At 32.2% G+C, this 26,534-nt stretch overlaps 2 protein-coding genes across 4 annotated transcripts; one reads left to right on the forward strand and one right to left on the reverse strand.

Moving 5' to 3' along the window:
* Window positions 1-10,952: 10,952 nt before the first annotated feature.
* On the forward strand, window positions 10,953-17,405 carry LOC111314530 (fimbrin-5-like). 2 transcript variants are annotated; one of them, XM_022915968.2, is made up of 15 exons: window positions 10,953-11,409; window positions 11,690-11,810; window positions 12,112-12,282; window positions 12,495-12,727; window positions 12,821-12,992; window positions 13,116-13,154; window positions 13,316-13,384; window positions 13,523-13,639; window positions 13,992-14,203; window positions 14,642-14,797; window positions 14,893-15,092; window positions 15,445-15,602; window positions 15,693-15,789; window positions 16,193-16,284; window positions 16,916-17,405. In XM_022915968.2, exons 2-15 carry the CDS (start codon window positions 11,724-11,726, stop codon window positions 17,198-17,200), a joined length of 2,088 nt encoding a protein of 695 aa, XP_022771703.2. In that variant the 5' UTR covers window positions 10,953-11,409; window positions 11,690-11,723; the 3' UTR covers window positions 17,201-17,405. The 2 variants fall into 2 exon arrangements, with proteins under 2 accessions (XP_022771703.2, XP_022771704.2); XM_022915969.2 differs by lacking the exon at window positions 16,193-16,284 and having other exon boundaries at window positions 11,007-11,409; window positions 16,916-17,126.
* Window positions 17,406-18,132: 727 nt separating this feature from the next.
* Window positions 18,133-22,518, reverse strand: LOC111314531 (BTB/POZ domain-containing protein At2g04740-like). 2 transcript variants are annotated; one of them, XM_022915971.2, is made up of 6 exons: window positions 21,928-22,518; window positions 20,366-20,643; window positions 19,893-20,248; window positions 19,535-19,571; window positions 19,319-19,452; window positions 18,133-18,814 (listed from the first exon to the last, which is right to left on the reverse strand). In XM_022915971.2, exons 1-6 carry the CDS (start codon window positions 22,415-22,417, stop codon window positions 18,478-18,480), a joined length of 1,632 nt encoding a protein of 543 aa, XP_022771706.2. In that variant the 5' UTR covers window positions 22,418-22,518; the 3' UTR covers window positions 18,133-18,477. The 2 variants fall into 2 exon arrangements, with proteins under 2 accessions (XP_022771706.2, XP_022771705.2); XM_022915970.2 differs by having other exon boundaries at window positions 19,893-20,643; window positions 21,928-22,517.
* Window positions 22,519-26,534: the final 4,016 nt, after the last annotated feature.

Raw genomic sequence — 26,534 nt, forward strand, 5'->3', positions numbered from 1 at the left:
TCCATTTCATACTAGATTTCATTCAGAAAAATGTACATTTTATACATAAGGCACAGCATAACATTTTTAATCATAAGTATGGTACTCAAGGTCCGAGGATAGCTCCATCTAACGAAAACCCTGCTCATCCATACAACACAAGATCCAGAGCAAGGCAAATGGAGGAGGAAAGTTCTCATAGATTTGAAAAGCTAGAAAAAGCACAAGAGAAGATTGAAAGTGAGCTAAGCAAGATTCTGGAGGCTCTTAATAACATGAATAAAGAAAAAAGAGTTGAAGGAAATACAAGCCAGCAAGATGTGGCTGACCCTTTGTACCCTCCAAGTTTTGGCCCACCTCAGGCCCAGCCTGCTCAAGAGGTCCCCCCATATCCTGGAATGCCATCAGTTTTCAATCCAGGGCAGTATAACAGTTATGTAAATCCTGTCTTCACTGAAAAGGCAGCAGATCTAATTCCTGATCTAGATGACTTAAAAGAGAAGGAAAAGGAAAAAATGAAGGTGGAAGCTGAAGAAAGTTCTAAGATTAGCATGTTAGAGTCAAGGCTAAGAGCTGTGGAAGGATTTAGCTTTTATGGGTCAGTTGATGCTGCTGGGCTCTGCCTAGTCCCTGATGTGGTTATTCCCTATAAGTTCAAAGTACCGAAATTTGAAAAATATGACGGTACAAAGTGCCTCAAAACTCATATCACCATGTATTGCAGAAAGATGGCAGCTCATGCACATGATGAAAAACTCTTGATGCATGTTTTTCAGGACAGTCTTACTGGCTCTGCCGCCAGATGGTATGTTCAGTTGGATAGGATTCGTATTCGCTCTTGGAGTGATATGGCACATGACTTCATCAGTCAATATCGACACATTATCGATTTGGCTCCTGATCGTTTGTCTTTGCAGAATCTGGAGAAAAAGTCAAACGAGTCTTTTAAAGAGTACGCCCAGAGATGGAGAGATATAGCTTCACAGGTACAACCTCCTCTGACAGAAAAAGAGACCACAGTGCTGTTTGTTAGCACTTTGAAACCTCTCTATTATGAAAAGATGATAGGGAATGCAACAAAGAATTTTGCTGACATGGTGATCTCTGGAGAAATTATTGAAAGTGCCATAAAAAATGGCAAGTTGAAAGGAGGAGAAACCAAGAAGGCATCAGAAAAGAAAGAAGCTCAAGCTCAAGCTGTGAGCTTTGATAGACAACAATTCAAGGGTTATCAACCCTATCCATCCCAAGGCTACTCTCTATATTATCCCGCTGTGAATAATGCCTCATCCTACCCATACCAGTTAGCTTCACAACCATCTCATTCATCCACTTACCGCCTTAACATTCAAGCTCCTGTAAGAACTCAAGTTCGCCATACTAACCCAGCAAGTGGCTCACGAGAACAACAGACTACTCGAGAAAAACCTGTATTTGATCCAATCCCTATGACTTATACAGAGTTATATCGAGAACTCTATAATAGCCACTTGATTGCCCCCAGCCATGTGGAACCACTTAAACCACCCTACCCAAAGTGGTATGATCCTACAGCCCATTGCGACTATCACTATGGAATTACTGGCCATTCTACTGAAAATTGCACTGCTTTAAAGTATAAGGTGCAACGATTGATCAATGATGGAATGGTAAGTTTTGATCAAGGAAAAGCAACAACATCTAATGTTAGCGCTCTGAGTGAAAGTCAAGAACGAAAAGGGTTCGAAGAGTCACAATGAATTGAGGGGCAATATGTCAATAGAGATTCTTCACCTGATCGCATAGGGGGACAATTTTAAAAAATGGAGATAAGGTTGGTTGAAGGTTTCTTCTGTCATTTTAGGATTTCTTTTCAAATAATGTTAGATTTTTTTTTGTAATATGACTTCATTTGTTATCATTTTAATAAAGACAAGTCAATGCATTTCATTACATTTTTCTCTTTCACTTGACCATTACTCCATGCTCCGTTACCTTTCATAACTTTATACTCCCATTCCTAAATTTCAGATGATGAATATTTAGACAATGATAATAATGATTCTGGGATTTAATTTTGAGAACTCATCTACGTTAATGTGAGGAGATGATTTGAGCAAAAAGTAAGCTGTTACTGGAGGTGAAATAGATATGTCTTGAAGATGTACAATCTTTTATACAAGTTCATGAGTTTTGTTCAATAAATGATGTTCAAGAAAGGTATTCACAATTGAGATGAAAAATGGCCATTTTTCTTTTACCATTTGAAAAATCATTTATTGTTACCCCTTTGAGCCTATCATTTTTTTCTGAAGAACCCCAACCAAGGATCACCCTCTACACTGGAGGGTAATTTTTGAAAAAAAAAAAAAGGAAAAAAAAAAGAAAAAAGAAAAGACACTACAAAAGGTCTCAAAGATGGAAAGAGGAAGAAAAGCAAAAGAAAAATGAATGTCACACATGACTTGGGGCAAAGTAATGAGAATCCTTTGTGTAATGAAAGAAAAAAGTAGTGAAATGATGTGGGGGCAAAATGCCAAGCTACATCAAATGATCCTTTGGTTTTGAACCTTTTTAATACATGTTTTGAGCCTATTATATCTATTTTTTTTTATGACCCTTCACCTTGGCCTACATTACAACCTTGAAAAGTCCATTTGGATCAAGTGTGAATACTCAACTTGAATGGTCATATGTTGAACAAAGACGTGCTCATGATGTAGCAATGGAATCATGCTACATTGCTCTAGAGTTTGATGAATGAAAGATATCAACAATGAATAAAAAAAAATGATAAAAAAAAAAAGAAAGAAGAAAGAAAATGAAAAAAAGATTGAGATTGAAAACCTGAAAGGTTGATAGAAAAAGATCTAAGTCAAATGGCTCACATGAATGGAAGATCCCTCAAAGACTTGGGTAAAGTTCGCCAGGCTCAAGATGACTTCAACAGTAAATGGAATGAGTTTTTGAAAAAGAATCCTAAATTAATGTTGAGAATTGTCTGAATATTCATCATTTGGACATACCATCCATCTCAATGACATCCAATTCATTTCCTTTCCCATTTGTTTTATACCAAAATAGATCTCCATTGATAATTCACCTTGTTTTCTCTTTTTGTTTTACCCCTAGAATGAATTGAGAAAATGGTTGATTGCATTGTATTTGTCAAGATTTGAAATGATAATAAATGAATGAATATGTGCTTAAAAGAGTTTTGCATTCATTTGAAAAGAAATTTAAGATGATGAAGAAATGGTAGAAACCTAAAGGAGATGATTTGAAAAGGTATATGATATAATGGGGCAAATCTTGAAAAGTGATGAATTGATCGATATGACTTGTAAGTTATGATTGGATGATGAAGACAATCAGTGGATAGAGTTTGTTTTGGAATGGCTAATGCTGAGAAAATGACCCAGTGATGGTGGATGAAACTTGTTAAATGATGGTCAAGTGATGATCGATTGATGAAGTTTGTTCCAAAATATCGAGAAACTGAACAAGGAAGAATGTGAGTGGAAGAGACAATTGAAAGCTACACTGGTTCGAGCTTAAAAGAGCAGTGTAATTGGATCTCTGAAGAATCAAAGGGCTTGACACCCAAGAAAAAAGAAAAGAGCTTGAGAAACTTGAGTACCATACATTTGAACAGGAATTAATTGGCCAACATTTACATAGCATGCATTGAAATTCATATGTATTTGCATAGCATACACTACTTTCAGGAAAGTATAGTGTACAAATTCAAGAAGCAGGGGTGTTCCAACATCCCACATGTAAAAGACAGATATGAAAAGACTTTGCAAGTTTGAGAAAAAACTTGTCAGGTAAGTTCCTAATCCTCGAAATAGGATGTCTCTTGGTATCAGGGTTGATTTATAAGACCTTTGGGCATAATCTCCTGAAATCCCTTCAAACACAACTTTCAACTCCTTCGGACATGATTGTCTAGGAGTATTTACTTTTCAAAGTTCGTTGCCTCTGTTTAGAGGAGCAATTTACTTTTCAAAGTCGTGGTGCCTCTGTTTAGAGGAGCAATTTACTTTTCCAAAGTCGTGGTACCTCTGTTTAGAGGAGCAATTTACTTTTCAAAGTTCGTTGCCTCTGTTTAGAGGAGCAATTTACTTTTCAAAGTTCATTACCTCTGTTTAGAGGAGCAATTTACTTTCCAAAGTCGTGGTGCCTCTGTTTAGAGGAGCAATTTACTTTTCCAAAGTCGTGGTACCTCTGTTTAGAGGAGCAATTTACTTTTCAAAGTTCATTGCCTCTGTTTAGAGGAGCAATTTACTTTTCCAAGTTCGTTGCCTCTGCTTAGAGGAGCAATTTACTTTCCAAAGTCGTGGTACCTCTGTTTAGAGGAGCAATTTACTTTCCAAAAGTCGTGGTGCCTCTGTTTAGAGGAGCTTTGGTAAAAAACAAAAAAACAAAAAAACAAAAAACAAAAAAATAAAAAAATAAAAAAAAAAACAAAAAAACCAAAAAATGTTGAGTTGAGTCTTGATTGGGTGTCTACGTCTTTGCGCAATTTCTGTTTCACAGAAAATGTGCAAAGAGGGGCAGCTGTAGACACCCAATTGGGTCCGGCCCAGATCAATTGGGCCTGGCCCAAATGGGTAAGCCCAATTCAATTTTATCTTGTATTTTTTTTCTCTTTTCTTATTCTTTTGTATTTTATGTATTGTATTATTTATTATTATTATTATGTATTAATATATGTATATATTTATTTATTTATTTTTTGTTAATATTTATGTGTATTTTATTATTTATGTATATATATATATTTTTTATCTTTTTTATTTTATTCATTTTTGTATTTTTACTTATATAATTATATATCTGATATATTTTTTTATTATTATTTATCCTATAATATCTGCTGATTTATCTTCTCTAATTATCTAGTTTTTTATTTTATTTGATTTTGATTTTGGAGGGCTGAGATTGAAGGCTGAAGAATCCCATTGGAAATGGGAATTCAATCAGAAGAGTCCAGTGGGATTCAAAGATTGAATTCCCGTCCAAGGAGGAATTGGGATTGATCAGGAACTCCTGATCAATCCCTATAAAAGGGACTCTGGAACAGAATGCAAGACACACAGAAAACAGTAAGCAAAGCTACTGATTTGAGAGAAAAGGAGGCGTATAGAAAGCTAGGAAAAGTTTAGGAGTGTTCTGGGAGTGAGGAAAATTTTTTTAGAGATTTTTGGCGAAAAATTTTTCTGGAAATTTCTGGGAAATTTCTAGATTCCGGCGAAAATTCCGGCGAAAATTGAATTTTCCGGCAACAATTCCGGCGAACATTGAAGTTTCCGGCGACCAGCCCAGTTTTCGATGAAGAATCCCAGAAACCGGCGATCTTCCGGCCAACTTCCGGCGAAATTTCCAGATTCCGGCGAAAATTTCCAGAATCCGGCGCCGGTGTTCTTCAGTTTCTAGAGAGAAGGGAGAGAAAAAGGAAGAAGAGAGAGAGGGGGAGGAGCGTTCTGCCAAAAAACGGAGGAAGGTGCCTTTTATACCCTCCCAAAACGACGTCGTTTTGGGCTTTAAGTTAACCAGGGGATCCGCGCGTTTTGCCGAACCCGACCCGACCCGGGCGTCGACCCGCTTTCTGACCCGCGCGTGCCAGCCCCCTCCGAGCCGAGCCGAGCCGAGCCAAGTCGCTCCCTCGAGCCGTTTTCTCTTCCTAGAGCCGAGCCGAGCCGCGATCCGAGCCGCTCCAGGTTTTTTTTTTTCTCTTTGAATTTTTTTTATTTCTTTGTTTATTTGTTTATTTTATTTTTTATTTATTAGATTAGGTTTATGCAATATTCTTTTTATTTATTTTTTATTTTCCTTAAAAGAAAAATAAATTTCCAAAAAAAAAAGATTTTTAGGGAAAAGTTGAAAGTATCAATTTTCCTTAGAAATAAATTTCCAAAAAATATTTTTGGGGAAAAGTTGAAAGTATCAATTTTCCTTAGAAATAAATTTTCAAAAAAAGGGTTTTTAAGAAAAAGTTGAAAGTATCAATTTTCCTTGAAAATCAAAATTTCCAAAAAATATTTTTGGGGAAAAGTTGAAAGTATCAATTTTCCCTAAAAAAATCATTCTTTCCTTCCTTTCTATCTTAATTTTGATTTTGTTTTTTTTTCTTTAAATAATCCGACGACGGAGCCTCTGCAAGTGAAACAGTAGTTTTTCTTGCATACTCTTGAGGTGAGGGAATTTTCTCAATTTTCTGCTAAAAGTATTAGAGTCAATTGAGAATAATTTCCAATAATTAATTACTTGGTAAAATTTTAAGGCTTTTGGATAACACAAATTTAAGCTGGTACCATCTTTTGATGGGCGTTGTGAGGGTGCTATAACCTTCCTCACACGTAACCGAACTCCCGAACCCTGTTCTGGTTAGCAGACCTGAACCTATTCTTCTAGGGACCCTTAAACTTAGGTGTTCCCTAAAAGGACAGATTCCATAGGTGGCCAATCGCACCTAGATAAAAAAGATTGGTGGCGACTCCCTAAAAGTCAATGTCTAGCGATAGATCTCCGGATCTAGACGTTACGACACTTATGATGATTAAAATCTAAACAGTTAAATTTAAATGCTTAAAATTAAAAAAATTAAATAAGTAAATATTACTAATGAATGTCATAAAAGTATTTTTTAATTAATATCTTAAAAAATAATTATATTCAAAACATTACAACAAAAACAAAAACTAAATCTTACATCCCATCACTTTGGGATTAGTTATATGAAAGATAAAAAAAGAATCATATTAGGTCATAATTTTGAGTCTTATTGTGCCATCCATTTCTATAAAAAAATAACATTTTATTTACTTTCTTGAATTTCTTATAATTTCTTATTATTTGTTTCCATGTCCTTCGTAGCCTACATTTAGAAATTTTGGTTTCTCATAAATCTAAAAGCTCATTTCTCCTAGCTAGTACACATATAAACCTGTGTTTCACAAATTCAAATCATTTCAAACGGTCCTCTCTCATCTTTTTCTCAATTTAAACTACACCTAATTTTTCTTAAATCTTTTCATTTCTAATTTTCTTTCTTTTAGTTTTATCACACATTCATCTAAGCATCATCATCTTAGCTATGCTTATTTTCTTCAATTATTGTTCCTTAACAGTCCAACACTCAATTTTATATAGCAGTGCTGACCTTATAATTGTTTTATATAACTTTACTTTTAACTTTAAATGCATGTTACAATCACATAACACATACAACGTATTTCATTATCACACTCTTCTTACTTGAATCTTATGTTTTACATCCTTTTCTATCTCAATATCACTCTAAATTATTGATCCCAAATATAAAAAAATGACTACTTTTTGGTACTAACTTACCATCCAACTTAATCACACTAGCATTCGCTTTCATATAATTACTAAACTTACATTTAATATATTGAGTTTTAGATCTACTTAATTAAAAGTCTTGAGATTCTAGTGTATGCCTTTTTAATTCTAATTTCGCATTAAAATCATCATTTGTTTCAACAACTAAGATTATATCATCAACAAATAATATACACCATAGCACATTGTCTTGGATATATCTAGTGAACTCATACATAACTAATGCAAAAAGAAATTAAATTAGTGTTGAGCCTTAATGCAATCTTGAACTGTTAGCTTTGAATTGATATTTATTTTGAAATGATAAAACATTAAGCTAAATAAGATTGATCAAGATTTTGAAAAAGATTTATTTAGTACATGTTCTTAAGTTTTATTATTACTAAGTAAATAATTTGATTTTCAAAGTTTAAACAAAACTTTCTTTATGTTTTTCTTAGTTCTGAAATTAAAACTGTCTTTAAACATTATTTATTTAAGTTCAAATGAAAGTCCAATTGTTGTTTTTAAGGTGAACTTATTTATTTTGTACTTAATACAATTTTGATAATATTGATTTTAAGAAATAGATTAATTTAAGAAAGTTGTTTTACAAGAACAAAGTTATCCAACATTTAACTTGTTTTTATCACAAAGCTTTAATATTTGAATTTTATATGGTTGAAAAGTTCCTTTAGTCTATTTTTTAATGGATCAAACAAAATTAAAATCCAAATTTTTCAAGAAAATATTTTGATTTTTTACTAAATAATTTGCAGTCATCTAAAAACTACACAATGAATAATTTTAAAAATTCACTATAATTCGTATACAAAGTTTAGTTTCAAAATCTTCAAATGGTTTTTGATTTGAAATTGTACAACTCAAGATATGATCAATTAACCTTTTCCTCTCCAATAAAAGCTCAATTGGTTAAACATAAATATTTGAAAATTCAACTAATGGTAATAAAAGGATGTGAATTTGAATATTTATATAATTTAAATTCAGAGGCTTTTTATATACATCAACAAAAAAATTCATATCAATATCAATTCTATATTCACTTAATTAATGAATTAATTATTCAAAACTTAATTACTACTTATGATGGTTAAAATCTAAACAGTTAAATTTAAATGCTTAAAATTAAAAAAATTAAATAAGTAAATATTACTAATGAATGCCATAAAAGTATTTTTTAATTAATATCTTAAAAAATAATTATATTCAAAACATTGCAACAACAACAAAAAACTAAATCTTATATCCTATCACTCTAGGATTAGTTGTATGAAAGATAAAAAAAGAATCATATTAGGTCATAATTTCAAGTCTTCTTGTGCCATCCATTTCTATAAAAAAATAACATTTTATTTACTTTCTTAATCTTCATATCATTTCTTATTACTTGTATCTATGTCTTTTGTAACCTATATCTAGAAATTTTGGTTTCTCTTAAATCTAAAACTCATTTCTCCTAATCGATACACAGATAGACCTATGTTTCATATATCCGAACCATCTCAGACAGCCTTCTCTCATCTTTTCCTTAATTCGAAATATCCCTAATTTTTTTTGAATCTCTTCATTTCTAATTTTGTCTCTTTTAGTCTTATCACGCATTCATCTAAGCATCATCATCTTAACTATGCTCATTTTCTTCAATTATTGTTTCTTAACAGTCCAACAATAGTGTAGGCCTTATAATTGTTTTATACAACTTCACCTTTAACTTTAAATGCATGTTGCAATCACATACACATACGATGCACTTCGTTACCTCACCATCTTACTTGAATCTTATGATTTACATATTTTTCTATCTCAGTATTACTCTAAATTATTGATCCCAAATATAAAAAATAACTACTTTTTGGTACTACCTTACCATCCAACTTAATCACACTAGCATTCGCTTTCATATAATTACTAGACTTACCTTCCATATATTGACTTTTAAATCTATTGAATTAAAAACCTTAAAATTCTAGTGTATGCCTCTTTAATTCTAATTTCACATTAAAAACATCACTAATTTTAACAACTAAGACTATATCATCAACAAATAATATACATCATGGCATGTTATCTTGGATATATTAAGTGAACTCATCCATAACTAATGCAAAAAGAAATGAACTTAGTGTTAAGCCTTGATACAATCTTGAGGTAACGTGAAAACTATCACATGCCCTTAAATGTTCTCAAATTTGTTACAACTCTTTCATACATGTATTTAACTATGTTAATATAGGAATTTCTTTCTTCATTAAGACTCACCAAAGTATCTTTTGGAGAACTCTATCATATGTTTTTTTCAAGTTAATAAATACTATAAGTAGATTTTTCTTTCTTGCCCAAAAACCCTTCAATAAAAGCATTCATAAGTTAATTGTCTCTGTTGTAAAGCGTCTTAGTGTAAACCTAAATTGGTTTTCAAAAAGAGTGACCTTATATTGTAACATACATTCAGTTACTCTCTTTCAAAGTTTTATAGTATCATTCATAAATTTTATTCTTCGATAATTCAAATAATTTTGTATATCACATTTATTATTATATAAAGGCACCAAAATACTCTTCCTTTATTTTTTGGCATCTTTTAAGTATGCCAAATTTTATTAAAAAGATCCATCAACCAATATATCTCTATTTCATCTAGGCATTTTTAAACTTCAATCGAGATTTCATCTAGTCTTACAACTTTCTTAGCTTTCATTATTATCAAAACCTTTTTATCTTCATGCCTTTTAATATTTCATTTAAACACATGATTTATGTCCTTAAGAGGTAAGTTAAACACACATATATCATGCTTAAAATTGTTATTAAAAAGATTATTGATTATTAAAATAATCTATTTATCTCTTTTTAATTTCTTTATCGTTCACTAAAACTTTTTCATCATCGCATTTGATATATCTTACATCATTAAAATCTTTACTCTTTTTATCCTTCATCTTAGCACAACAACTCTTTTTCTCCATTGTATTTGGTTTTCTGTATAATTCCTTACGGATTTTAGTCTTTGAATCTCAAATAGTCTTTTTGGCTTTCTTTTTAGCTATCTTATACTTTAAATAACTCATCTCATCCCTATTATTTCTTAAATTCCTATAATATTCCATATAGCTTTAATTGTCATTTTCACATCCTCATTTTGATTATGTTTTACACTAGTCATCATCTTATTATAACTCTTTTCACTTTATTCGAGTTTGAGACTGACAATGTGATAACAAATAAGCGAAGTTAATATTTTCAAAATATTAAAAAACAAAATAATTAATTATTACATGAAATAATATAAATTTAAAAAGATTAAATTAAATTTCTTAAAATTAAAAAAAAAAAACTTATATCTTTACTACTATGTGACCTAAAAACACTTTTTTAAATTATTGTATTAAATAATACTTTTGCTCAAAACATTAAAAGTCATAAAATTAATTATACCTGTTAGTAAAACCCATAATAATTTATTAAAAGCACTATAAAAAGAAGTTAAAGAAAAATAAAATCGGTTTGTGGCTCCCAAATTTTATTTATTGAATGATTCCAAAAAGTAGCATATGAAATGGAAAAATGAAAAAGAAGAATAAACAAAATAATAATATAATACTAAATAGAAAGAAATATGTGGCCAAAAAAATAAAAAGAAGAAAATGAAAATGGAGCAAAGATCAGAAGGAATTGACGCCCTCTATCCAAGGCTGCAACACCGGAATTAAATGAAGATGATGAGATAAAAAAAAAAAAGCAATATTTAAGACTGTTGTCTAATTTTGTATTTAATAATAAAGAAGGAAAAAGAAAATCCATTCTTTGTTTTATTTTAGCAATTTGTTGTTCTCTCTCTTATTCATTTGCAATCGGCAGTGTTCGCGGGTTCAATGGAGGGCAACACGCTTTTCTCTCATCCTCATTTCCTTCACTCAATTCCAACGTAACCCAAACAAAAACTTCCTCTCTCTCTCTCTTTCTCTTACAACTGCCAGAAAAACCTACGACAAGCAAAGAAGAAAAAAGGAAAATGAAGGATGAAACTGCCCTTCATTCTTAACTGCTCTGTCTCTTTTCTCTCTGTTTCTCTTAAAGGTTCCTTTTCCTCATTATTATTCTGTCTTTTACATTCGTTTTGTCACACGGGTCTTTTTTTTTTTTTTTAAATCTCTGTTTTGATGAATATGATTGTGTTTCTTTTGGGTTTTTATGGTTGGTTGGATCGTTTAATTTTCCTATTCAATTACATGTATGCATGCACGTTAATTTCAAACCTACATGATGGTTTCTCAATTGGGCTTCTCTTCATTTCCGCATTCCTTGGATCTGGTTTTGTTGAAACGTTATAATAATTTTTTATTTTGTGTGTGATTAGGGGGTAGAATTTGGTGGAAATAACAAGGCAAACAATGTCTAGTTATCAAGGTGTAATCGTTTCTGATCCTTGGCTTCAAAGCCAGTTCACTCAAGTCGAGCTCCGCACCCTCAAATCCAAGGTAACCTTATTTTTCTCTTCCTTTTGGTTGCTTTTGGCTTAATTTTTTTTCTTGTGTTGTAAAATGTAACATCAATTCTTTACATAATTGTTTTGTATGGAAGTGAAACCATGCATTTTGTTCTAAAAGGTTGCACCTTTAGTATGTAATTCTTCAAAATATCCATTGCTTTTTGTATGCAAATATACTTTTGCAACTAGCAAAAACAACTGCTATAGACTGCCTTATTTTACAAGATAATATAGTGAATTGGCAATCTTTGTTTGACATGGGACATGGATTTCTTTTTTGTTGCTTTTAGTTTATCTCTGTTAGGAATCAACATGGTCGTGTTACTGTGGGTGATTTGCCACCGGTTTTTGCCAAGTTGAAGGCTTTCAGTGAAATATTCAATGAGGATGAGATTAAGACTATCTTGGGAGAGTCGAATAGTGACATGGATGAAGAAATTGATTTTGAGGTCTTCCTTCGGGTGAGTCTTTTCAGTATACCGGCACCACCACTTTTCCACTATAGCCTTGCTAATGATTAAGAAGATTCAATAAATGACATGTTTTGAATCAGTGTTTCCTGATGTACCTGTGTTAGGATAACGCTGCATACATTTTCACTTTTTTTTTTTTGTGCATATGTTCTCCTTATTTCTTGCTTAGTGGCAATCTGTGGGATTTGGTAAATTGGCAGGCACATTTAAGTTTGCAAGGTCATGCAATTGCAAAATCAGGTGGTTCAAAATCTTCATTTCTCAAGGCAACCACGACCACTTTTCACCATGCTATTAATGAATCTGAGAAGGCTTCTTATGTCGCTCATATTAATAGCTACCTGGCAGAAGATAAATTCTTGAAAAATTTTCTTCCAATTGATCCAGCCACAGATGCTTTATTTGATCTTGCCAAAACTGGAGTTCTTCTTTGGTTTGTTCACTGGACCTACTTGACAATGCTTCACTCCATTGTATTGATTCATGATTTGATGTTTGTTTGATGCCTTTAGTTGCTTTCATGCAGCAAGCTTATCAATGTAGCTGTTCCTGGGACCATAGATGAGCGAGCTATTAACACAAAAAAGGTTCTCAATCCCTGGGAGAGGAATGAGAACCATACTCTTTGCCTTAATTCTGCAAAAGCTATTGGTTGCACTGTAGTCAATATAGGCACACAAGACCTTGTTGAAGGAAGAGTAAGTAATGCTCCTTGCTAATATCAATTTAGGTGTTATACTTGCTTTTTATAGATTGCACAAGGTTTTAACATTTTTCTGTCGTTATTTTTTTTTTGGTGATTTGTTTTTTTTATTTGGTAGCCCCATCTGGTGCTTGGATTGATTTCTCAAATTATTAAGGTATTCAGCTCAAACTTCGTTTGAACTTAGTTATATTGTGTTTTTAATTCATAAAATCATAGAAATCATACTGATCATATCAGTTTTCTTCATTCATAGATGTTTCAAGGGATACATCTGTAATTATATTACTAATAATGTTTACATGGCTGTGACACCAGATTCAACTACTAGCAGATCTCAATCTGAAGAAAACTCCTCAACTTGTGGAATTAGTGGATGATAGCAAGGTCAGAGAATGTCAGATATTGGATAATTTCCATATCGGTTTTTGCCTCCTTTCTGTGTTTTGATAATATCAGATACTGGATAATTCCATTTTGCAGGTCAGAAACAAATTTTATTGTGCTTTTGTGTAACTTTTGTAGGATGTGGAGGAGCTCTTGGGTTTAGCACCTGAAAAGGTTTTGCTCAAATGGATGAATTTTCATCTGAAGAAAGTTGGATATGAAAAGCAGGTTACAAACTTCTCTTCAGATTTGAAGGTGAGAAAACTCATCAATTTAATAATTCTAGTAGTGTCCATGTCAATTTTATCTACAAAACATAATTCTTATCATGGTTTTTAGTGCTGCACTAATCTTCAGTTTTGAGCCTTAAATTCCTTGAAATGGTGAAACACTTGCAGAAAAATGTTTAAATGTCTTTCATTGTCTCAACTTTAATATATCGTCATATTTACAAATGTGCCTCCTCACATGGATAAGGATTTAATTCATGGTTATGTATGATAAAATACCAAGTAGTTGTTGATATGTAAACTCTATATTGCCACTTATCTATATTATTTTCAGTTTTCTAGCCTGACCGATATATCATAAACCTATTTATTTGTAGGATGGAGAGGCATATGCATACCTGCTTAATGCACTTGCCCCTGAACACAGCACCCTCTCAACTTTGGATTCAAAGGATCCAACAGAGAGAGCAAACTTGGTCCTTGAGCAGGCAGAGAAATTGGATTGCAAAAGATATCTCACTCCTAAGGACATCGTCGAGGGCTCACCAAATCTCAATCTTGCGTTTGTTGCACAAATATTCCAGCACAGGTGAGAAATATATATATATATATATATTTAAATTTTTTTGCTTTATGTCTGAATTAAGTTTTCATGATCCTTCATGTTAGCTTGTCCCTGGTCATTATCATTGATTTTCTCAATTTGTCAGTGAAGTGATTAGTACTTTTTGTAAAACTTAACTGTATTTTTCTACTGACACTTGGTGATCTAATAATGTATATTGTCTCATTTATTTGGTATATGCATGTGGGAAAAGCTGACTCAATCATGTGCCTGTTACTGTGTTTTTTTGTTTCTTGGTTGCATACGATCTTGGGTTACACAAAAGGAGGTAGCCCTCTCTCGTCCCAAAATGCATAAATCCCACCCTTCCTATCTCAGGATTTGATCTTGAGAACTCTAAGTTGGAGTCTCAAGTTCTTACAATTGTCCAATATTTTAACTAGAATATGATTTCTCTTGCAGGAATGGTTTATCAACTGACAGCAAAAAGATGTCCTTTGCTGAGATGATGACTGATGATGCACAAACTTCTCGTGAAGAGAGATGCTTTCGACTTTGGATTAACAGTCTTGGAGTTGCTACTTATGTCAACAACGTTTTTGAAGATGTTAGAAATGGGTAATGTGCTCTGTTCTCTTCTAAACGTTTTGCACTCCCAGAAGTATCAAGCAGTTGTTGAATCTTGTTTGGTGTTCACCATTTTGTACCTGCAGATGGGTGCTGCTAGAGGTTTTAGACAAAATTTCTCCTGGATCAGTTAACTGGAAGCATGCTAATAAGCCTCCTATAAAAATGCCATTTAAGAAGGTTGAAAACTGCAATCAAGTTATACAGATTGGGAAGGAGTTAAACTTCTCACTTGTGAATGTAGCTGGCAATGATGTTGTGCAAGGAAACAAGAAACTTATAGTAGGTAAGATCTTCCATGTTACATTTTCCCATAGAACTTCTGCATTCTATTTCTGATTGTTAATGGGGTAGCTAGTTCAAGAAAAACGCTTTTAACTTTCCTATGCTGTCTCTAGTGTGAATGAGGGCTGTTATTTTGAATTTTTAATATACTCTTATCATTCCTATGGCTTTTAAATGGATGCATATTCCAAGAAATTTTTAGCCTTGGGGCTGTAATATGATTTTAGGTGTTTAGCTTCTGAGTGGCACATATATATAAGCCTTGAAATGGCTCCTTGCTCTATATTTCTCCACTATGTTCTGTAAAACAACTTCACTCTTCTCATTTTCTTGTTTTTCTTCCTCACTTCCAGCATATTTGTGGCAACTCATGAGGTTTTCTATGCTCCAACTACTTAAAAACTTGAGATCTCACTCCCAAGGTAAAGAAATTACAGATGCTGACATTCTCAACTGGGCTAACAATAAAGTAAAGAAGGCAGGTAGAACCTCTCAAATGGAAAGCTTCAAGGTACATAGCAACAGAATGAAATTGTATCTTAAAATTTTTTCTGTGACACATAGACTGACACTCTGCTTTTTATTGGACTCTTGCTTTTAGGATAAAAACCTTTCAAATGGTATATTCTTCCTTGAGCTTCTTAGTGCAGTGGAACCAAGGGTGGTTAACTGGAGTCTTGTTACCAAGGGAGAAACTGGTATGACGCTATTTCACTATTATATAAAATGTGTCCTTTTCCTTTTAAACTTGGTTGAGCATAATGTTATATGGAACTTAAGCAGTAAAAGAAAGTACCTCCTGATGTCATTCCTTTTCTTTCCCACATAGAACAGATGAATAGAAAAAGAGCTTAAGTTCCTTTTGTGAAATTCCTTAGATTCCTGAATAAAAAAATCACTAACTTAGCATTAACCTGCTTTGAGCCTTTAACCTTTAATGCTCAATTCATAATTTTGATTCATGGTGGTGATTTATTGGGGGAGCTAAGGAACTATACATAATAAACTTTGTTCAAGTCTCACCCTTCGAATAAATAGATAATACTATGTACATGAATTCAATGGAAGAGATGTATAGGTTTATTGTCATTGACATTGCAGAGGAAGATAAGAAGTTGAATGCAACCTATATAATCAGTGTTGCACGGAAGCTTGGATGTTCCATTTTCTTGTTACCCGAGGATGTCATAGAGGTAATTTACTTTTCTCAAATTCAATATCCCTAAACCGTTCTCAGAATCATTTCTGATTTTAAATCAACTTGATGCTTCTTGACACGAAGTTATGACAAATATAGTTGTCAACTTATGGTGATGTTTCATGATCTTAGAAATGTCGTGTTTTACAGAAGAGGGACCTATTAATGTTGCAGGGAATTGGGATCTTCGTAATGCATCTACAGGTTTAAGAGAGCACCTTCATCAGCGCTCTCTGTGTTTCTCTGGCTTGCTTTAATGAAAAATGATCCTAATTTCCAACCAAAAAAAAAGGAAAAAACAAAAGAGAGGCAGAATATTGAGAACAATGTCTAAACCTAGACAACTAAAATGGTTTGACTTACTGTGTCTCTCTTTGGGTTGATTTGAATACAAGTCAATCATATACAAAGCTCACATGAGTTGTTCTTCTTAAATGCTTGAATTTCTATTTTTTTTTCCCTTTTTGGTTAGCAACCTCTTGAGATGAGTGCTACTTAGCCGAACCTGACAATTTGATATGCCTGAACTGAACAAATCAGACATCAGTTTGCATTTTTTGTTAGGTTGGCACATAACTTTGGTTAATTTAACTTCTAACTTTATGTCTGTTGCATTACCATAACAGGTAAACCAGAAAATGATGCTCACTTTGACTGCCAGCATCATGTACTGGAGCCTACAGCAGCAGGTAGAAGAGTCTGAAGATGGTGAGGTTCCTGATGAATCCTCTGTATCACTGAAGGAGGGCGACAATGAGACAGCTCTCACTGGTGAAGTCACCAGTTTGGCTATTGATGATTCGGTTTCAGATACTGCTCTATCGCCCCAGGTCAAAAGTGAGAAAATTCCCGCTGAAATTGAAAGTGAAGAACAATCTCCAAAAATTGAAGAAGATGATGGTAATAAATAATGACCATAGGGAGCTTTGTAATTCTTTTCCCTTCTTTTGTTTTGAGAGAACCGGAAGTAGAGGCCTTGTTCCAGTTTATTGCTTTTTGTAGACCATATGAGAAAAAGAAATGGGTCTGTAAATTTTTACCTGCTGTTAGAAATATTCTTTTGATTGCATTGATTATGCTGAATAATGCAAAAGAGGGGAAGACAGAATTATGATATGAGCCTTCTTTGTAGTTGTGTTAATGGCAAACCTCAATTGAAGCTCTGCGCCTTGTGGCAGTTTATAGGAATTATGGTCACGTTAAAACTTCGGTTTTTGGCACCGGAAATGTTGTCCGACGGTTTCTGGTTTGCTTCTCACTTGCAAAGGAGAAAGATCGATTAGCAGTCGGATTTGCTAAGGAGAAGGGTTTTAAGTGAAATTTTTTATTCAAATGATTTAATAAAAAGTAAAATCAAAAATCAAAACTTATCAATTATAAATTCTTGTAATATAGACCGATGTGTAAATTTTTAAAAAAATTAATAAAATTTGATATAATTTTTAGATAAATATTTTTTAGTAAAAATTTTAATAAAACTTTTACAATTGAATGAATAAGTATCAAATTTGAATTGTAAATGATATTATTATTATTTTTTTACATATTAATATTTTCATTGAATTTTATCAATCCATCAATTTTGATTTTCAATTCTAATTTTTATTAAATTAATTTTACCAAAAAATAATTTACGCATTTCACCTAAAAAATTTTATATAATTTTTTTATAAATTGTTTCCAAAGATAAAGAGTCATCTGACTAATGCTTGTTCTCTTTGTTGTGCTTCTCAATTGCAACTTCGATTAGCAGTGGGATTTGCTAAAGATAAAGAGTCACCTGGCTCGTTCTTTCATCATCAGTTGTGACTTAAAAGTAGTATTCTAGACTAAAGAGTTCATGAACTAAAAGTCTAGTGTTTTACTAAAACACTGCGCGGCTGTTGGCTGTTGGTAACAATAAATAATCATTACAATCTCCTAAAAATTATCCCACATGATTCGGATCTTAGAAGGTGACATTATCTACAAAATCGTATTTTCTTTCTGCGAAATTACACAAGAAAGTCTCGTCTACGCTATCATCAAAAGGATAAAAACACTCAGAGATCTGTTTGTGTCAGGAAATAGGCCAAGAGATGCTTATTTATATATCTAGAAAAAAAAAAAAAAAAAAATGAGGTCTAGGCTTAAAACTTATCTGTTGATCATGTCGGGATGAAAAGAATAAAGCTTATGTGAAATAATCTTAGCCATCATCAGCAGAAGGAAGTGATTTCTCTTGTTCTGCGACAACCATAAGCATCTCTAGGCGCTTATCAAAGAGTAAAGCGCTCTCATCTCTCTTGTCAAGCTCAGCACCTTCAGCTTCAAGCCATTTTTCTCGAAGATCATCCAGAAGATTGCCTTGGTCTGTATTAATCACAGCTCCTGGAGCACTTGGAGCAGTAGTCCTGAGTGAGGAATCCCCAGATGGTGGCGGCATTGTCAAAAGCATTGCTCGGAACTCACATGTGTCAGCAAATGTCTCAAAGTTACAAGCAATAGTATCTAGACAATACTCTCGTATCTTCAGAACGCCATACCTACACGTAAATTAAAATAAAAAAGCTCTGTGGTCATAACTGCAAGTTCAAAGCTGATAATGACATTAGTTGATCTACCAATAGTTACAAAAGTTTTGATGAAAAAGTAGGATTTTAAACTGGTTTCCAATTCATTATCAAATATTTTGATTCAATTGTGCCTCCTGGGAAAGTTCCCACGCAGCATATTTAACATGGAGGATGACATATCGCTTCTACGAGATAATATCATTTGAATTGCATACAAACTGGAAGGCAATTGCTGAAACATTCCGGGCCAAGTAAATACTGCATGTCATTGTCAATCAAGAGTATATAACTCTCAAAGCTATACTTAACAATCAAGAAATCACATTTGGTTACTTTGCTTTCATTTCTATTCCTAAGAGCAGAAAACGACTCTAATTAAATGTTAACTACCCCATTTAAATAATGTCTAATAAAATGAGGCATTGATCTCATACTTCAGATTTCATAGGAAAATAAAAGGTAGATATACCATACATGTCAGACAATATCAGCCAATGGCACAATTCTGCTGGCGAGACCATCTCTAGATGTGGCAGCAGTACATCAGCTACAGCACGCTTAAGAGGAAATAATAGATAGCGAGAAGCAGCATTAAACATTTCCTCTGCCTGATCAATTAGAACAGATAATATTAGATAACCATTCATTCAACTGATGTCCATGAGCCACTTGCATAAAAAAATACAATACCTGATCAGGATCTATATCTGTCAAACCATCAGTGTACCTGAAGCAGTTATGGAGCTATAATAAATTCCATGACAAGTTCTTAAAGATGAGAGGGTATGAATAACAACATTATACATAATGTTTCCAAGAACTAAAGCACACTTGATCATGCCTCAGAATATTAGGTAAAAAATCTCTCATCTCTTTACTAACATGATCCATGATGCAAGACAGCTTAGAGACACCCACACCAGTAGCAGTAATGTTCCAACCACAGGACCAATTCAGAAATAGTTCAGTATTATTTTCAAAAAAGAAAATCATATACTAAGCCACAGTAATGAAATAAAAAGTTAGAAAAAAAACCAAAAATACTTACATATACTCAATCATTTTCTCAAATGCCTCAGCGCTCAAATCATGTTCTTCAAGATATGGAAGGGTATCACTAGGTAACTCATCTTTCCCTTCATGAAAATCTTTCATACGAGACAATCTTGCTTTAAAGTATTCTGATCTTGATGCTAAAACAACTTGATGGCAACAAAAAATCCTTTTATCAACTCTTACACAAATATCTGCAAGATCATCCAGAGAGTGCATTGTACCAACACATGGCAGTAATCTATCAACACCATTGTCTAGGTTGTGTTCTTTGGGAGACTTTGACAGGGAAATTTGAAGGGTCCGATGCAAGGCAGCAGGAAGCCGATCTTCATCAGGTAGGGACAGGCCCTGTAAAATAAACCGTTTTTGAGAGTTGTCCACATCTCTTAATGCTTTGTATTCAGCATATTTTTGGTAAATCAGTTCTTTCTCTAAAACCCTTTGTAGGGATTCACATTTGCATACTTTACAAATTCTCACAAGATCTTCCATATCATCTACAGCAACATCTAGTCTGTCAGAATAAAAGAAGTGGATGAGGCTGTAGAGAGCAGGGTACGACAACTTTTCTCTTGAAAATCGCACTTCATTGCGGTCTTTCCAATCTGTTTCAAACTTTCTCCTAAAAAATGGTGACCGGGAACTTAAAATGACTCTATGAGCTTCAACGGGTCTGCCTTGCACAAAAAATACAAAATCTGGGGGGAAATGATAGGAACTCGATGCCCCATTGGATGCAAAACCTGATTGAACATTCCACATTAGCTGTCAGACTCGTACATGCATATTGTTCTCAGAAGAACAATACTTGCAACTAAAATGGGCGGATATTTTGGGACCCAATAAATTAACAAAAGCAACAACTGCACATTATATGCCATTGACTTAAGATTTCATCAAAGATTTCGGTGTTCCACTATTTTCTGATAATGATACTTGCAAAGCCTTCACAAATAATTGAAAAGCAAACATATGAGAAGCAAAAGTGCTCTTTCAAAGCTAGCTTTCGCATTTACTTCACTAAGAAACCTCTGATGGATAAATATAAAGAAATTCTGGACCATTCATGCTAGATGCTCATGAAAATAAAAAAATAAAAAACAGGGTCTAAAAGTGCCATTCTTCAATTTGAGTTAAAGATTTGACTCAAAACTATTAACCATGAGCTGAATGAACCTATGTGATACCATTAGGCCCTAAGACATCCCTTTTTTTTATAAGTACCCCCAAGACTTCTCACTAGTCAATTACCCTCAAAGTGGACCATAGCACCAAATAACTTGAGACCATTCTCTAATCTTAGCATCAAGAGGTTATACATCAAATTCTGGAAAATCAAGAAGAAGGAAAGTGGAAACTCAGTATACCCTTTTTCCAATCTTGAATTCTTGCTGCTAATTTAATTAGCAGATGACCTTAAACCAATCTTTGCTCTTCTCCAACATCATGTTTGAATTGAGAGAAATGAATAAGTGAAATGATGAAATTACCCTTACTTAGTTAGCCAAATCAAGAACAGAGGAACAACTCTTACTCACAATTTTGAAATCTTTCAATTATTAGAAATGAGAAATAATAATAACATCTATTCAATTCCTCCTACTTTTCGTAAATATACCCCTCAAAATCATCAACAAAATGTTAAAAAGACTCATTACATTATCTGATTTCTAAGTATAAACTTCATTAAAATCCAAGTAGAAAGAAGTTACCTTTCACTTTATAAATCACTTCTATTTATCAAGCATTTCCCTTTCTCTTCTCCTCTGTAAATCCAAACACTATAAATCATAGTTTTTCGCTTTACTTTGATTTTATAACTGTAATTCAGCTATGTTTCAAACTTCACTTTATTAACATCAATGCTCAAGCAATTCCAAAGTTAAAAACCAGAAATACTACTAGCATTAGTCAAACCATATTTCACCACTAAATAAGATGAATAATCAAGGTTTAATTTAGTGACATCAGCTGCATCCAAATAAACCCAAATCAAAAATTAAATAAAAAAGGAAAAGTAAATTGACCTGAAACCTGGAAATGTAATCCACTCTCAGTAGCCTGGTCGAGAAAAGCCCGATTAGCCCCACAGCTCAAGAAAGTGTCCCTAAGGGCACTCTGCAACGGCCCAAGAGGCGGCGGACGAGCCTCGAAAGCCTTGAGAAGTTTTCTAACCTTCAAATTCAAAGCAGCATAGTGACACCTGTCACCATCAAAGGTATGTTCGGAGCAGATGGCCCCACTCTCCAGTAACATACGGGCGGCATCCAAGTGGCCAGCTAAGCAAGCGTAGTACAAGGCAACAGAGTCCCAGTTATCTCGGGCGTTAACGTTGACGCCGGACTCGAGGAGGTAACGGAGACGGTCGACGTCACCCGCACGGGAGGCCTCGAAGATGTCCCCGTTGGGAACCTTTCTGAGTGGAACGGAGGCGGTGAAGTCGGAGGTGTCGAGGTCGATGTCGTCGAGGTCGGCGGAGATGGTCCAAGAGGAGGGTTGAGGTGGCGCTTGGGCCATTTGGGAAATGGAAAGTTCGGAAAGAGGATTTTCGGCTTTGGGTCGGGGCCTCGGGGAGGGTCTTGTGGCGGTTGGATTTTGGTGGAGGGAGATTTTGGGCTTTTTAAAAAAATTGTTGGATTTGGATTCTCGTAACGGCGCTTCGATTTCCACCTACGTTTTGCTATCGACACTTTTTTTTTTTCAAAATTATTCAAGTGAAATTATTTTATTTTTTCATTTTAAAATTTTTAGAAAAATTTAAAAATATTTTCAGAAAGAATAATTAAATAATTTTATTTAGAGATAATTTTAAAAAAATAAAAACAAAAATGATGATGCAAATAGAAGCTCTCTTTATTTTTTGTTTTATACGAACAAATTCAAAGTTTCATCAAATAAAAAAATATTTATAGTTACTTTGGGTTTGATTTTTATTCTCCTCTCTTTGGTTAGTCAATGTGATAATGTTGAAAACTCTTATGATGTGGTTAATATTCTATTTTGTTTAAAAATTTTCTTTTTTGTGATTACAAAATCAAATCAATTCAAATTCAATATCAATATCAATATAAATTTTAGAATAAATTTTAATTAATTTCTTAAAATCCAAATTGAACCTAAAAAGTAGTGATTTAAAATTTAAAGATATTATCATAAAAATATAATAAAAATCCAATAAAAGGTGCGAAATAAGATTATTTTCCTTTACCTTCTAGTTAAATGAATGATAATATTTTACTTTTCACAAAAAAAAAAAAAAATCAACCCAATAAGGTAACAATCTATGTCCAAGAAATTGTTATCAAAATGGCATATAATTATAAATTATTGGATAAATTTAAATTGGATGTCTACCAATAGGAGTAAGTCAAATAATAAATATTAAAATCAAATAAATTATATGTCGTGTCAAGAAAAAAGAGCTAGAAAAAATTATCTAGGTGAATTTTTTAATATAAAGTAATTAAGTAAAAATTTAAATAAAAATTTAAATCTATAAATTGAACTCTTTTATTATATAGACAAACATGCAAAATTTAAAAAAAAAAAAAAAAAAGCAAAATTTTATATAATTTTTAGATAGTTATTTTTACTAAAGATTTTAATAAAATTTTTATAATTAAATAAGTACTAATTAAATTTGAATTATAAATAATATTTTCAATAAATTTATATATATTAGTAATCTTATCATTGAACTCTAGTAATTTATCAATTTAATTTTTTTATTAATTTTTATTGAATCTTTTTAGTAAATAATTTCATAAATTTCACTAAAGAAATTCATATAAGTTTTATCTTATATCAAAAAGACCAAAAATTTATGACAAAAACAGTGAGAAAAATAATATTTTTCTTATATATTATTTTATAAAAAGAAATTTCATTTTAGATGTAATAATGTATATCAAAGAAAAAGTAACATAAATGGTAATAATTTATTACCATCCAAATTCAAAATCAAGCAATAATGTGCCAATGAAGTATTGATTTAATGGCAAAGAAAATGCCTTAAAACCTTAAGGTCTTAAGGTTAAGTCAAGTCTCACTATATGTGAATTTAATTATTTAATTAAGTTATAATTTATTAGTTGATTATTCAATTTATTATATAAATGTAATATTTAATTATAAGTATAATTTTTTAAAAAATAAGCAATAATGTAATCAAGATATTTACCAAATTTGAGAATTAAATAAGGTAATTAAAGGAAATTTTCTTTGTTTTACTCTGTTGATTTCCCTCAGTTTTTCCTTGAAAGTTTACCTACTAGACTCTTCCCTCTAAACCAGAACATAATAAACTCTCTTCATATCCATCTTCAGTTTTAGCTTCATTCTTCAAGTCGCAATCAGGCAAGCAATATTGATATTTGATCATCAATTTTTTGCTTATGTTTAGAAAATAATTTTTTTTAATTTGATTTTTCGTGCAGTTTTTACTGCACTTTCTAGCGTTTACAAATGTTGTAACATTTTTTTAACTCAAATCCGACATTTTCATGCTGATATCACAAGCTTAACTCTGAATGGAACCAGATTTTTGCTTTAGAAAAAGATTGAATTCAGGCTGTAACTGTGGAGGTAACTGTGAAGAACAAGGACACTGTCAATGATGATGATGTTATTGGGAAACTTGCTTTTGATATACCAGACGTTCCTAGCCGTGTTGCCTCTGATAGTCCCCTTGCGCCACATTGGTGAGGATAAAGATGAAGGAAAGGTGAAACAGGAAAGTTTGGAGCTTGCAGATTTAATGGAGTTTATGTGTAATATCCCGTTCAGTTCAGTCAAGATAACTAATAGGATAAAAGAGTTCAAAGGAATATTAGGAATTTCAAAAAAAAAAAAAAAAACCAAAATAGTTTTTCAAACATTATTTAACAAAAGAAGAGAGAATTTAAATCTTAAAATAAAAATTATTTGTTAATGGCCAGATTCTGCATCAAATTGCTTTGAGGAGAGGGATTTATAAAGATATTAAAGATTGAATCTAATTTATGATTTTTGTTTTATTTATTTAATCTAAATTATAAAATAAATTATTAATCGCCAATATTAATATCTAGGCGAAATCAACAATCACTGCATTCAGAAAAAAATTTCATTTAAAGTACCAATAACATTGCTTATTCCTTACCTTTCCCCTACCCCCATGAACTGGAGCTTTAGACATGTTGCATTTGAAACTCAAAGGTAACAACCAAGCAATGGAACCATTATTTTCAAATGCTAATAACATCCTCTCAGAACAAGCATAAATTCTTCCACCATCTCCAATTGAAGGTTTCGAAAACCTATCAGTGCTTCTGAAACGTTCTTGACCTGACTCTCACACACACACGCCCCAAAAAAATGACAATAGCATTAGCTTATCAGCATGGTTACTGGCTAGAGACGAGAGAAGAAAAACGCAAAAGAAGAAAAAAGGGTATGAAAAAGTTATGTGAAACAAGTTGTATAAAGAAAAAGAAGGAAGAAACAATGGGAAAGAAAAGAGAGGAAGAACCTGAAAACAATCAAGGACAATGTGCGTAATTCTTGGACCACGAGGACTGAGAAAACACAAAATCGGAAGCGACCATGAAGAGGAAGAAAAGGAAAAAGATTGCAGGCATTGAGAGATTTGAGAGGAAATGCAAACAGTTGTTGCTTGACAGAGAGGTTGATCAAGTTGCTGCAATTCCTATTGGGAAAAACAGTTTCTTAACTACCCTGGTTTGAAGCGGAAAGTGTGTTGCTTCTAAGCATAAGAGAAAAAGAAAGTACTTTGAATTTAATTAATTCAACGCGTTGTTTCACATTTACATTTTTTGAACAGTAGTTTTTTTTCCTGAGAAGGGTTAATTAAATTCTTTATTCTGCAAATAGGGGTATTGTTAAACTTATTTTCCTAAATGATGGTTAATTAAATTTAGACTTTTCATGCTATTGCATATTCTCCTTTGAAAATATTTACGTACATATATCAGATACAATTACTGAAATGTAATTATTATTCTGTAAGGTAATATCTATATTACAAAATAGTTAAATATTTCAAATGTAATTATATATTTTTTACTTTTATTTTTTGGAAATTGTAAAAATATGATTACCAAATTAATTTTTCTAATAAAAGATATAATAAACTATTTAAATAAACATATAAAATATTATATTTATCGTATAAAAATAAAATAGCTAGTTCTCCTTAAAGGAAAATAAAAAATCTAAAATTTATATCAATTAGAGAAAATAAAAACCATAAAATTAATATTATCATAATTAATATCAATTATATGTTTTTATTACATATCATAATGAAATCAATAATTGCTCTTTATTTAAAAATTATATATAATATCATCAATTATATAATAATTAAGTATTTTAAATATATTATTTAATTATATACTTATTTTATTTAATTAACTAATATATGTTTTTTATTTCAAAATATATATATATGTTTTTATACCGCATTTATATATTTTTATTTAATAAAAATATTTTAATCATATCTATTTTTTTTCCTTAATATCCACCTTTAATTTTTTTTTTTCATATAATATAATTTCACAGAAAAGAAGATAGTTTCTATAAAATAAAACATAACGAATCTGTGAAATTTATTTAAAAAAAAAAAAAAAAG

The sequence above is a fragment of the Durio zibethinus genome, chromosome 23, assembly GCF_047325235.1.
Source record: "Durio zibethinus cultivar Kanyao isolate XHJ-2024 chromosome 23, ASM4732523v1, whole genome shotgun sequence".
Classification (NCBI taxonomy): domain Eukaryota; kingdom Viridiplantae; phylum Streptophyta; class Magnoliopsida; order Malvales; family Malvaceae; genus Durio; species Durio zibethinus.

Bases quoted from the DNA above. Each gene is read 5' to 3' on its own strand.
- LOC111314530 (XM_022915968.2), top strand. From the start codon at position 11,724: ATGTCTAGTTATCAAGGTGTAATCGTTTCTGATCCTTGGCTTCAAAGC. The intron at 12,993-13,115 runs GTAAGTAATGCT...TTTATTTGGTAG, and splicing joins AAGACCTTGTTGAAGGAAGA to CCCCATCTGGTGCTTGGATT. The intron at 14,204-14,641 runs GTGAGAAATATA...TTTCTCTTGCAG, and splicing joins GCACAAATATTCCAGCACAG to GAATGGTTTATCAACTGACA.
- LOC111314531 (XM_022915970.2), bottom strand. From the start codon at position 22,417: ATGGCCCAAGCGCCACCTCAACCCTCCTCTTGGACCATCTCCGCCGAC. The intron at 20,644-21,927 runs GTCAATTTACTT...ATGTTCAATCAG, and splicing joins ATTACATTTCCAGGTTTCAG to GTTTTGCATCCAATGGGGCA. The intron at 18,815-19,318 runs GTATGGTATATC...ATTTACGTGTAG, and splicing joins TGGCTGATATTGTCTGACAT to GTATGGCGTTCTGAAGATAC.